The 12966-nt window shown below is 46.8% G+C and overlaps 1 protein-coding gene across 7 annotated transcripts in view; it reads right to left on the bottom strand.

Moving 5' to 3' along the window:
* CTBP1 (C-terminal binding protein 1) overlaps window positions 1–12966 on the bottom strand; it is a 426424-nt gene that overhangs the window by 58987 nt on the left and 354471 nt on the right. For all 7 annotated transcript variants that reach the window (XM_063125925.1, XM_063125926.1, XM_063125927.1 and 4 more), the window contains one exon: window positions 1028–1099. In XM_063125925.1, the coding sequence (XP_062981995.1) occupies window positions 1028–1067 (40 nt within the window). In that variant the 5' untranslated portion in view covers window positions 1068–1099. Of the gene's footprint in view, window positions 1–1027; window positions 1100–12966 lie in introns of those variants that run through there.

Raw genomic sequence — 12966 nt, 5'->3', positions numbered from 1 at the left:
CATATCGTTACATTTAGGCCAACAAATGATTTTGTTCTTTAAAGGCAGGCTAAGGAGTAGGTGAAATGCTGCTGCTTTCTCCCCTTCCAGAAGTACAGTGCCAGCCACATGCATGTAAACGTCATGCAGAGTAAAACCTAGAGAATGGTGGGTTTTGTTTGTTTGTTTTAATCATTTCCCGTTGTACATCGTCCTCTAGTCCATATGGTGTCAATGTTTCATTCTAAGTGCAGGTTTATATGGAGCAACACATCCCAGGTAACACTGACACAAAACCTGTCCATACCACAGGTTGCCTCATAACCTCAGACTCGGTCCTAAAAGCAGAGCCATCCATCAGACGACGGGCCGAAACAGAAGTTGAGCGCAGGCGACGAGGGGCATTGGCGGACGCGCCAGCTAGCGAAGACGGGAAAGAGGCCCAGCCCTCGCCCACCCCACCCAACCCCGCCGCCCTTCCCTTCCCACGGCGCGGTCTGCCCGGCCCGGAGGGGCGCCCCGAAGCCCGGCAGGCGACCAGGCCTCCACGCGTTTGCCACGGACCAGCTGCCCCCCCCCCCCCGCTTCGACGCACCCCAAACGCCCTCTTGTTTTACGGCAATGGGAAGCTGCCCTGGCCTAGCTGCAGCCGGTACCACGGAACGTGCGAATTCAGAACCGAGGGCTGGAAGGCGAGGCGCGGGACCCTACCCCCCCCCGCGTAGAAGCCAAGTTCGAGCCCCCCCCTCCTCCTCCCCCCCCAACGGAGCGGAAAATCCTCTCGCTAGAGGCCAGCCCGCAGCTCGGCCCGGCTTTCCCCCTTCCCCGGGGGCGGGGGAGACGGGGGCCTCGGGCTCAGCCAGGGCACCCGGAGGCGCACCAGGCACACAAAGCGAGGGGGCGGGAGGGAGAGGGGGCGAGCAGGGCGCGCGGCGTGGGGGAGGGGAGCGATGCCGGCCTCTGCGCGCACAGCCCGGACTCAAGGCAACAATGTATCCCGCACAGGAAGGGAGGAGAGGGAGGGAAGGGAGGCGAGGCGATCCCTTACCGAGCGGCAAGCCCTTGTTGAGCAAGTGGGAGCTGCCCATTGAAAGGCGCGTCAGGGGCAGCGCTCCAGCGGGGTCTTGGGTGCGATCCGAAGCATATGGCGGCCCCGCCGACTCCCCCCGCCCCGCCCCCTCCTCCGCCTCCTCTCCTCCTCCTCCTCCTCTAAAGTAGCACAGGCACTTCGCGCAGCCAGAGACGCACACCGAGAGCGGCGGGGAGGGGCGCGGCGGGCGGAGCTCGAGGAGGAGGCGGCGGCGGCGGCGGCGGCAGCAGCAGCAGCCGCCGCCGCCGCCGCCAACGTTAATCTCCAGTTTCCTGCCAGCCCGCTCGCGGAAAAGTGGAGTGGGCGGGAGGGAAAGGACGCGCGAGGAACGGCCTACCACGGCCGGCCTGCTGCTGCTCCTCCTCCGTCGTTTGGGGGATCGCGAGGCCACTGGGGCTCGCCGCCCGGGCAGCCCCGGAGCTCCGTAGCACAAGATGCTGCCTTGCCTCGCCGGTACGTTCAGTGCAGCGTGCAGGCTGGCCCTGCCCTAGATACCCACCGCGCTGGTGGCATCAGTCTGGGGCCGCGTCCTCCTCGGGGAAGCTCCCCTGTTGCCCGCACCCGCGAAGGGAAGCACAAAGAAGGCGGCGGCGGCGGCAGAGGAGGAGCGCGGCGCCCGGGGCTGCTCGCTGGGCGTTATCCAGGTGCGCTCGCAGGGGGAGACGCCGTTCGCCCAAGAGAGGCTGCTCGGCTTCCTGGGGGCCTTCGTCGTCCCTGCCAGGTTTTGACCCGAGGCGCATCGGCGGCCCGAGTTTGCACCAGACGGCCCCTCGGCAGAGAGCAGCGACCAGCGCTGTCCCGCTCTCGTGCGCGCCTGGGCTGCGCACGGCTTTGCAGACACGCGTTGGGAACACGCCCGCTGTACTTCATGTGTACGTGGTTTTTACTTTCTTCACGCTTTCATTAAAAAAATGTAAACCAGCCAGAGAGCTCTAGCTATGGGGGCGGTATAGAAATGTAATAAATTAACAATAATAAAAAAAAACACCTGGGAAATTCAGAAAACAATACGTTTAAAAAGAGAGAGAGAGAGAGAGAATGAGAATACTGCAGGGATACAAACATTTCGTCAATTGGTTAATGTAACTAATCAATTTAAAAACTTGATTAATTAAAAAAGCACTGCAGATTATTTGAAGAGCGTTTTTAAGTGTTATTTCTAAAAACAAAGCAAAAAAGCCTTGGGAAATCAAATGCAGCAAGTCTCAGAGATCACATACAAGTGCTTGCTTTCTTATGAAAGGAAATGCCTCTTTTAAGATGCGTACTGCTTGCAACACTGTGCCTAACCTAAAACAGAGATCTTTTTTTTCAGAACTATTTGTTTATTCATATGCAGATTTAAGTGATAAATTAATTGGCTAAACCTCATGATCAATCAAGGGGATAACCCTGTGCATGTTTTGTAAACCGCCCTAAGAGCTTCGGCTATATAATATTAAATTATATAAATTTAATAAATAAATGTTTAGAAAGAAAAAAGTCATACAACTCCCAGTATGTTGGCAATTGTAGGGCTGTTTTCTGTTTAAACATGCATAAGATTGCACCCTAAGATTTCTTTAATTACATAACAGCCCTAATTTAGTGGGGGGGGGGAGACAACTCGGGAAGAATCCTATTTATTGTACTGTGGGCAGGGCCAGGGCCAGACTATTTTGCGCCCATTCTGAAGCTGACGCCCCACCCCCAACCCCAGTGTCCTGGCATCGAAGCCAGGAGCAGCTTCCGGCCGGGTGCTGGCTTTGAAGCCAGGACGCTGGGGTTGTGGGGCAGCCGGGATGGTGGCTTCAGAACGGCGCACCCGGAAGCCGCTCTAGGAGAGCGGCTTCTGGGCACGCCATTCAGCGCCCTCCTTTGCTTGGCGCTCTAGGCTGCTGCCTGAGCTGCCTCTATGGCAGCGTCGGCCCTGACTGGGGGGTTTCTAAACCAGACATTACTATTCAAAAAGCCAGGAGAATCCCATACTGCAAAGCTGGTCTGTTGCTGTGATTAGAATACGCAATCCACATCACCCAGAGACCAAGTCAACTGCCTATCTTCATTTATTTAAAACATTTGGAACCTATCTTTATACTCTAAGTGTCCAAGGTGGCATACAAAATAAACCAGAAAAATAGCACCACTCAAACAAATTAAAACTAACTATAGAATTAACAGAAACAGCAGTCAATTATCATTATTAGTAGAGTGCTGAAAATTTCTCCCACATTTTTTCCACCATTCTCATTCAATTTGATAGAACATATATTGTTGTTTCTGGGTGTTTTTTTAAAAGAAATTCAGCAGTGAAGACAATTTTGGAGAAATTCTCATGGGCTGGGGTTAGGTTCCTTGTGCTTACCTTACTTAGGAGGTGTGTACAAGTGTCCTGTTTTTCATTGTACAATCATCTCTCCAGATGCTTACAATCTCCTCAGCTTCCCACACTTAAATTAATTCCCAGGGGAAGACATCATGAAGTAATTGTGAAGATTCCTGCACTGAGCTGGGGGTTGGACTTGATGGCCTTATAGGCCCCTTCCAACTCTACTATTCTATGATTCTATAAGATAGGGCTTTTTTTCAAATCAGGAAACCCAGGCAGTGTAAGAGCTCCATCACACCACCGATTTATCGCACACTCGCCATGCCTGGTATGTCATTTTGCAGCCTGGTATGCACATGACGTCGTCCCTGTCCTGCGCTCATCTTGCTTCTTCCCCTCCATGTTTCATTTCTTTTTAGAGCAGGAAAGTCTGGATTATTTTACCTCCATGCGAAATAAATGCACTCTTCCTTCCCGTGTATTGCTGTCGTTGCGTTCTATCCGACCATCCCATTCTTTGTTGGTGACGTGTGTGTCTAAGGGCGGTCTCGCTAACGAAAGAGGAGGGTGAGATGGTTCTCCACTCTCCCTCATTTTTTAAGATAAAGATATGAAATTTGGGGCCTTGAAAGCACATAAGTAGAGCTTTCAGCATGCCAAGTTTGAATCAGTTCAGTTCATTCCTTGATTTTTTAAAGGAATTTTTCAATTCCCCCCTTAAAACCTTTTCCTGATATTCCACCAGTGCGAAATTCCACCTGTTTGCATTTGTGAAGGATCTATTTTCCTTTACTTTGATCATGTGAAGCTGTGTATCTCCAAGTTCATAAAATAGAGATTTGCTGTTCCCTTACTCCAGAGTAAATTTCATTGATTTCAATTGCATTTACATCCAAGTCATACTAAAATCAGATGTATGCTTACCTTTAAGTAAACACCATTGAACAGAGAGAGACACGTATAGAACTGACTTTTAATAGTAGTCACTTAGAAGTTTTTTTTTAAAGTCTAAAACAGCAAACTGAAAAGAAGTGCTCTTCAACCCTATGCTTACTTCTGAAGTCTTACTTCTGTTTACTCAGAAGTCTCTCTCTGTTCAATGTTCAACTTTCGCACTGGTGGACTATCAGGAAAAGGGTTTAAGGGGGAATTAAATACCTAAAAATCAAGAGATGAACTGATCTGATTCAAACTTGGCATGGCCCTTAGGTGTGATTGCCATGCCAAGTTTGATCCCTTTATCTTTAAAAATCACACAGATGTAAACATTTTGGATTTCCTTGGAGCAAAGGAGAGAACCTACCACCTTTACAAAAGAAATTAGTTAAAATGATTGTTCATCTGCCCACCCTTTGAAATGAGCAAAACAATGGTTTGCTCCTCCCCCCGTAACCCTTTCCCAAGCCAAGGGGCAACAACAGTCTCGGCCCATGCACTCCCTCCTCCAAACAGCCTTCCTTCCTTGGAGTTTGTTTAATATGATCTTAGGGGGAAGTATAGTGTGTTGTTTTACCGTAATTGTGCAGTTTCAGGCTGCTGTATTTGGCAGAAATAAAGAATAAATAAAAAATAACTGCAGAGGAGAGGAGAACATAGTGGGCAGGGATTTCGCTGGCATAGTAGCACTCCAGGTGAAAAGATACATGAGCTGAAAGACAGCAACAACATACAGACGTGAAAGTGCCCAGCACTAGACTTGCTAAGGAAACGGAGGGGAAACCGCGGATGAAAACCGCGAGATCCAGGTTCTCATCCCCATTTGGCCATGAAACTCACTGGGTGAATTTGGGCCAGCCACTGACACACAGCCTAACCTACCTCCTAGAGTTGCTGTGAGGACAAAGTGGAGAGGAGGAAGACCATATAAGCTGCCATGGGTTTCTTGCAAGAGGATAAAAGGCGAGGCATTAATGTAATGATGATAATAATCTTACTTTCCATCTGTCAACACCTCACTTACAACCTTTTCAAGCCATAACCATCTAAGATTATAGGAGCGGTGAAGGTGCAGTCTTTGAGATTTATCACAGCAGCGTTATACTGTGCAATCACTGTGAATTGCATGCAAAGGACTCAGAAGTTTTCCACCTTATAATCTGCTTTGATTGTGAAGTACTCCCATGCACCCTGCCTTAATTGTGCTATAAAGCCAAAAGATTCGCCGTATTTAGCCCCTACTTGTTGAGCATATCTTCCGAGCTGCTGCTGGGGTGCAGGAACAGGATTTTAAAGAAATGCTTAAATCTGCGTAAACTTTAAAGATAAAGACACCAAAGTTGGCACAGTAATAGATATTAGGGAGAGCTTTAAGTATTCCAAATTTGAATTGACTTGGGTCATCCATTGATTTTTTATGATTTTTACATTCCCCCCCTTAAACTCACTTCCTGGTATGCAAAGGATCGCTGTCACCCGGTAGCAAAAACAACAACAACCGCGAAAGCTTAGTGCTACAGGGATAATCCAAGGGAAGCAGGTACATGGGATGAGGCTTTTTATGTCACTCCTGTGCCTTCATTGGCTGTGTCCCTCAGGCAGCATCTAATTGGTTCAGATTGCTGCTACTCAAAACATAAGTAAAAAAGCAAATAAAAAAACCACCCTTTATTTTTTAAATGGTACACTGCAGGGTCTTCAGGCTTGCCGGGCTGCTTGCTGGGGCAATTCTTTTTGTTAGCACTGGGGCCGGGCCAGGCCAGGCCACGCTGGAAGGAGTGCCTGGCCCTGCATCCTGTGGTCTGTCTTAGGCCACACCACTGCATTAGGTAGCTGGCAGTGATCTCACACATCCACATAGCACTCACAGCCACAATGGAAGCTCTAGCAAAGACAGGGGTATGGGACAGGCAGACAGGATGTTGCATTTACAGGACAAAATCAAATTGGTGCCAAGAACCTCCGTAATAATAGTCGATGCACAGGGCTATAGAGTGCTCTGCATTCATTATCTTGTAAACCTTCCCATGGCCATATGTAAGGTCATGCCAAATCCACATTGCAGTTTCTTAGGAGGCACACACCTGCAATTCCTGACACCATCTTAATAATCTTCAGCAATGCACAATTAAAGTCATGGCATTCACTGTCACAAGATGGTGGTTCAACTGCTCAATGAGGTTGGCAAATTGATAACAGATGACAAAGAAAAGGCTGAAGTGCTCAATTCCTACTTTGCCTCAGTCTTCTCCCAAAAGCGGGTCTATGACCTCCCTGGAAAAAGTGAAGCAGAAGTTGAGGATGCAGGATTACAGTTTGAGATTGATAAACAAATGGTCAAAGAACACCTAATTTCCTTGAATGAGTTCAAATCTCCAGGGCCCGATGAACTGCATCCTAGAGTAATGAAGGAGCTAGCGGAAGAACTCTCAGAACCTTTGTCTATTATCTTTGCAAAATCATGGAAGACAGGTGAGGTGCCGAACAACTAGAGGAGGGCTAACGTTGTCCCTATCTTCAAAAAGGGCAAAAAGGAGGAACCTGGGAACTACAGACCAGTCAGTCTGACACCCATCCCTGGGAAAATTCTGGAGCAGATTATAAAGAAGTCAAACTGTAAACACCTTGAAATCAATGCAGTGATCACTAGAAGCCAACATGGATTTGTCAAGAACAAGTCCTGTCAGACTAATTTGATCTCATTTTTTGATAAGGTAACCTCCCTTGTGGACCATGGAAATGCTGTGTACGTCATATATCTTGACTTCAGCAAAGCTTTTGACAAAGTACCACATGACATTCCGATTAACAAACTAGCTAAAAGTGGGCTAGATGGAACAACTATTCGGTGGATTCACAGTTGGCTACAGAATTAGACTCAAAGAGTACTTATCAATGGAACCTTCTCAAACTGGAGAGAGGCAACGAGTGGGGTACCGCAGGGCTCAGTCCTGGGCCCAGTGTTCTTCAACATTTTTATTAATGATTTGGACAAGGAGGTGCAGGGAACGCTTATCAAATTTGCAGATGACACCAAATTGGGTGGGATAGCTAATATCCTGGAAGACAGAAACAAACTTCAAAGTGATCTTGATAGGCTGGAGTGCTGGGCTGAAAACAACAGGATGAAATTTAATAGGCATAAATGCCAAGTTCTACATTTAGGAAATAGAAACCAAATGCACAGTTACAAGATGGGGGATACTTGGCTCAGCAATACTACAAACGAGAAGGATCTTGGAATTGTTGTAGATTGCAAGCTGAATATGAGCCAACAGTGTGATATGGCTGCAAGAACGGCAAATGCTATTTTGGGCTGCATTAATAGAAGTATAGCTTCCAAATCACGTGAGGTACTGGTTCCTCTCTATTCAGCCCTGTTAGGCCTCATCTAGGGCGTTACTAGACGAGGCTCTAGCGCGCGTTACCTTCCGCAGTCACGTCGAGGCTTCCAGATGACGTTCACGAGGATCCGCCGTTATCCCGCGGTGAAGCCTCTTTCTCCCGACTTTAAAAAAGTGAGTTTTAGGGCGCCTTTTCCTGCTGTCCCGCGGTAATTCGGAGTACGTGTGGGAGGATGTGAGGTCACTGCGGTCGGCACTGGTCAGGAAAAGGCGTGCTAAGGGGGAGTGGTCAGCGGCTTCGGTCAAGCCGCCTCCGCCATTTGCGCGCAGTCCACCAGCTGGGGCAGCGCGGCGGAGCGGCTTTTTTTTTTTATTTCCCCAGTGACAGTTTGCGCAGGACCGGAGGACCGGAAAAGTGGCTGGTGACTCCTTGCGGTGGGCAGCTACCGTGGCCGCATAATGGCGGTGCTGTACGCTGCCTGTTAGTGTGGGTACCAGGCTGGCAGAGGGCAGAGCTGTTTGTGGGCTGCTGCCATGGCTACGGCCAGATGTGGGTTGGCTCCTTGGGATGGGGCACAGGGCACAGAGGCGGTCATCGCCGCCGACACCTCAGAGGCATGATGGGAGATGTAGGCACAGAGTGGCCATGCAGACGATTGACCTCGGGTCATATGACACCCGCCACGACCCCCATCAGGAAGTGAGCGCATCAATGTTGACCCTCAACAGCACCAGCAGCACTTCAGCTGGCACTGGCACTGCCGCCGCTGCCGCCGCCAGGGCCGGCGGCGGCATCGCTGACGGCTGCGCAAGTTTGCGGTCTTTCGGACGTGCGCAAACCGTGCAGCGAGCGAAAAAAAAAGCCGCGGCAATCAGGCCGGTGTGGCTGCGCAACTGTTCTCGCGGCGGCAGCAGCACAACCGGCGCAAACTTCCGCCACAAATCGAAGGCAGGTGTGGAGCATGAGGCGTCACGGCTGAACGGGAAAAGCCGCTTTCACCGCTCCTCAACGACGGAACACCCGGTAGGTCTAGCAACGCCCCTAGAGTATTGTGTCCAGTTCTGGGCTCCACAATTCAAGAAGGACACAGACAAGCTGGAGCGTGTTCAGAGGAGGGCAACCAGGATGATTAGGGGTCTGGAAACAAAGCCCTATGAAGAGAGACTGAAAGAACTGGACATGTTTAGCCTGGAGAAGAGAAGATGGAGGGGAGACATGATAGCACTCTTCAAATACTTAAAAGGTTGTCACACAGAGGAGGGCCAGGATCTCTTCTCGATCCTCCCAGAGTGCAGGACACGGAATAACGGGCTCAAGTTAAAGGAAACCAGATTCCAGCTGGACATCAGGAAAAACTTCCTGGCTGTTAGAGCAGTACGACAATGGAATCTACCTAGGGAGGTTGTGGGCTCTCCCACACTAGAGGCCTTCAAGAGGCAGCTGGACAAGCATCTGTCGGTGATGCTTTAGGGTGGATTCCTGCATTGAGCAGGGGGTTGGACTCGATGTCCTTGTAGGCCCCTTCCAACTCTGCTATTCTATGATTCTATGATCTATGATTCTATGTGATAATATCCACAAGCTTAGATAGCTTTAGGGGAAAATATTAAGTGGATTCATTCATTGATTCATTTTCTATCCTACCCTTCCTCCCAAAGGAGACCATGTTGGTACACAATATAATAAAAGTATATCATTTAAACATAATTAAAAACATCATCCATACAACTAGAGTAAAGTCATGAAGGGTATCAAAATAGAACTTGTATTCAGAGGCACATTGAATTCTTCTGTACATATACCAGATTTTGAATGGTTTTATGGAAAGCCATTACACACTTTTTAAAGTCCAGTATTGGGCAAATGCAGGAGGAAATGAAGCTATGATAAACAGTCTATTTTTTAAAACCTTGCAGACATGATTAAATAAACAGGATGTACAACACAACCCTAGGCATGCTTACTCAGGAGTAGGTTCTACCATGTTTGGTGGGGCTTATTCCCACAAAAGCCTGCATACTTCTGAGAGTTTCCTGTAAAATTCTTACTAAATGACTGCACAAATTCTGAGTCACAATAAAGTTCATTAAGAACTGTATCACCCTTCTTTTATTACTTAAAAAAACCATTGTTAAGAAAATGTGGAAGAGGCACACTCCTACAATTACTGACATTCAAAAAGGTCAGGAGTTTAACAATGGAAAATCTTTACCATCACAATTATTTTCTAGAGGGAAGTGGTTTAAAAAACAACAACATCTACTTGGGTGGGTGGGGACTTGGAATTTTCTAGTAACTTGTGACAAACTGAAAATATTGAACAATTCTGTGTTTTGTCCCAAAAATATTGGAGGGGAGTGTATATCAACTCTATACAGATTAGATAGATTTATAAATGTTAGATGTATATATCAGGTTGATTAAAATATATGGCTTACAGAAATGGTGGGCACAATGTTTCTACAGACTTTCTTTAAAACACGTATCCATCACTGGTTAAACAGAGAGAGAAAGAGAGAGACAAGGAGTGAGTGAGAAGGAGAGAGAGCTTCAGGAAAGTTTTTTGCCGAACAAGCAAGATGCTGGTAGTGTGATACAAACAGATAATTCACTTGAATTTCATACCTTTCATAATTTACAGTGAAAATAAATATTTATTTTATTTATTTAAAATATTTATATCCCACTCTATATCACTAAGATCTCAGAGCGGCGTACAGATAAAAACATACAGTATAAAACAATAAATCTACACAGTTAAAAACAAATTAAACCATGATCCAAGTTATCACCCACATGTTTAGGTTTTTTTAACAGTTTTTAATGCTTTATGTATGTATGTTCTGTGTTTTCAGATTTTAAATTTTGTATACTCATTTTTATCTTAATTTTAGAATTTCTGTAAATCGCCCAGAGAGGGAGGCTATGGGAGCGGTATATAAGTGCAATAAATTAAATAAATAAATAAATAATAAAACAATATATAATTTAAAAGCAATAGATGCAGTTAAAACAGTTAAAACAATGTGCCAGTGAGTTTAACCATCAAAGGCTTTGTTAAAAAGCCATGTTTTTACTTGGCGTCGAAATGCAATCAGTGTTGGCGCCAATCGGGCCTCCAAGGGGAGGGCATTCCACAGTCATTCCACCACCACAGAGAAAGCCCTCTCCCTTGTCCCATCGTAACATATATGTTACATTGGTGGGATGCCGAGAAGGGCTCCTCCAACAGATCTAAGGTCTCGGGCAGGCATATATAAGGAGAGGCGCTCTCTCAAGTATCTAAGTCCCAAGCCATTTAGGGCTTTAAACGTCATTACCAGCACCTTGAATTCCGACCAGCAGCGTATAGGCAGCCAGTGCAGTTCCTTTAAAACCGGTGTTATGTGGGCTCTGTAAGATGTACCCGCCAGCAGTCTAGCTGCCGCATTTTGCACTAGCTGCAATTTCTGTGTCGTCTTCAAGGGCAGCCCCACATAGAGTGCATTGCAGTAGTCTAATTGGGGGAGTTACCAGTGCATGCACTACTGTGGCTAGGTTGTCCCTGTCCAGGAAAGGCCGTAGCTGGCATGTTAGGGAACAGTAAACATTGGGCATGTCTACATCTATGGGTGTAGAGGGCCGGAGAAAGGGCGATCCCGGACTTACCTACTTCCGGGATCGTCACCCTGTGTCTACATGGCCGTGCAATGTCCTGGATGGAAGGAGGGACGTTGTGCGCGTTGCAGGTGCCATTTTTTTTTAAAGGAAAAAGTTTTAAAAGGGAGGAAACCCTTGCGCTCCCCCCCACCCCTGATGGGCACAGAGCTCCTGAAGAGCTCCGTGCCCCATGCCCAGTTCCCGGCTCCTCACATTTACTCACGAGGAGCCAGGAACAAACTGGGATGGCTGCCCATACGTCCCATGGTCTCAGGATGAACTCGAGATCACAGGAAAAGCCAGGATTTTGTTTTATTATGGTTTTAATTTTTGTGAACCGCCCAGAGAGCTTTGGCTATTGGGCGTTATAAAAATGTAATAAATAAATAAAATAAAATAAAATAAAATAAATAAGGATTAAAGCCATCCTGGCTATCTCGGGGCAAGGGAGAGATGATCCCTCCCTCCCCCCGGGATCCCCTGTGCAACATGTGAATGCACAGGGATGATCCCGCGGCAATCCCCGGGATATCGCCCCGTCTAGCCTTGCCTTCTGTAGCTATAAGCTCCCATGCTTTCAACAGGATTTGTAAGGCTGAGCAATCACACTTCAACCATTACACACACACACACACACACACACACACACACACGCCCACTGCAAAGCCCTACTGGCAAGAACAGCAAGTGGCTGCAGGCTGGATGCCCAAGTCAGCGAGTTGCATTTCTCCTCTAAAAACCCATAAATGCAAAACCAGGCATTTCTTTGCCCACCCTGCCCTGTGTTTTTCCTAATACTTCCCCTGGCTGAAGTGAACGGAAACTGTGTGAGAGCAGTACAGGGACTGGACAATACCATAAAATAGGAAAGCAATGCAAGCATTAATATGTCTGAAAAAGCTCTGAAGACGAACCACACTTTTCCCACATTCCATATGGAGTGGCTAATTGATTTGCTATCGAAGGGCAAAATATACATTCTAAAAATAAAATAGAAATTAATAAGAATACTAATGTGAACTAATAAAGCAACAAATCCGGTCGGGGGAACTGTGTACAAGCTCTAATCATAAGAATTGACCTTCTAAATTAATAAGAGAGGTGAACCCACCTGTTTCAACTACCCTGCTAATGTCTCTGTTAAAGAACAGACATTTTCATTTATTCTTAATAAAGTGACTATGGCATTTTAACTGAAAGTAAGAGATCTTAGAAAATGTATAGGATACCTCTGATAACTTGTGTCACTTAGAGCATTTATTGTGTCTTTAAAAGGTTCGTGAATGATTCCTAACAGAATGTATCCGCAAATGCAAAACTGTCACCAATTAAGTTTCATAGGGCGTTATGAGAAAAGCTCAGGAGTCAGATGTCAAACTAAATATTTTGCACAGCTCTACAGCCTGGTTAGGTCAGCTGACTTGCATAATGCAGTACACACACTATACTATATGTGGAAGGGATCTATGAAGAATACAATTAATTCTCATAATGGCCGTGCACTTCAGGGCCTAATAATTTACCTGACTGGAGATGTAGCCACTGGTCTTTAATCTAATAAATCCCAACTGTTTTCAGGAAGCTTCTTGCGTTTGCTGCACGGGTATCAAAGCATGATCGGTCATTTCAATAATTTTAAGATACCTTTGTTATGGTATTAGTTATCTTC

Source organism: Elgaria multicarinata, chromosome 5, assembly GCF_023053635.1.
Source record: "Elgaria multicarinata webbii isolate HBS135686 ecotype San Diego chromosome 5, rElgMul1.1.pri, whole genome shotgun sequence".
NCBI lineage: Eukaryota > Metazoa > Chordata > Lepidosauria > Squamata > Anguidae > Elgaria > Elgaria multicarinata.
Note: the sequence above shows the minus strand (reverse complement) of the source record. Positions and strands in the feature narration are given on the sequence as shown.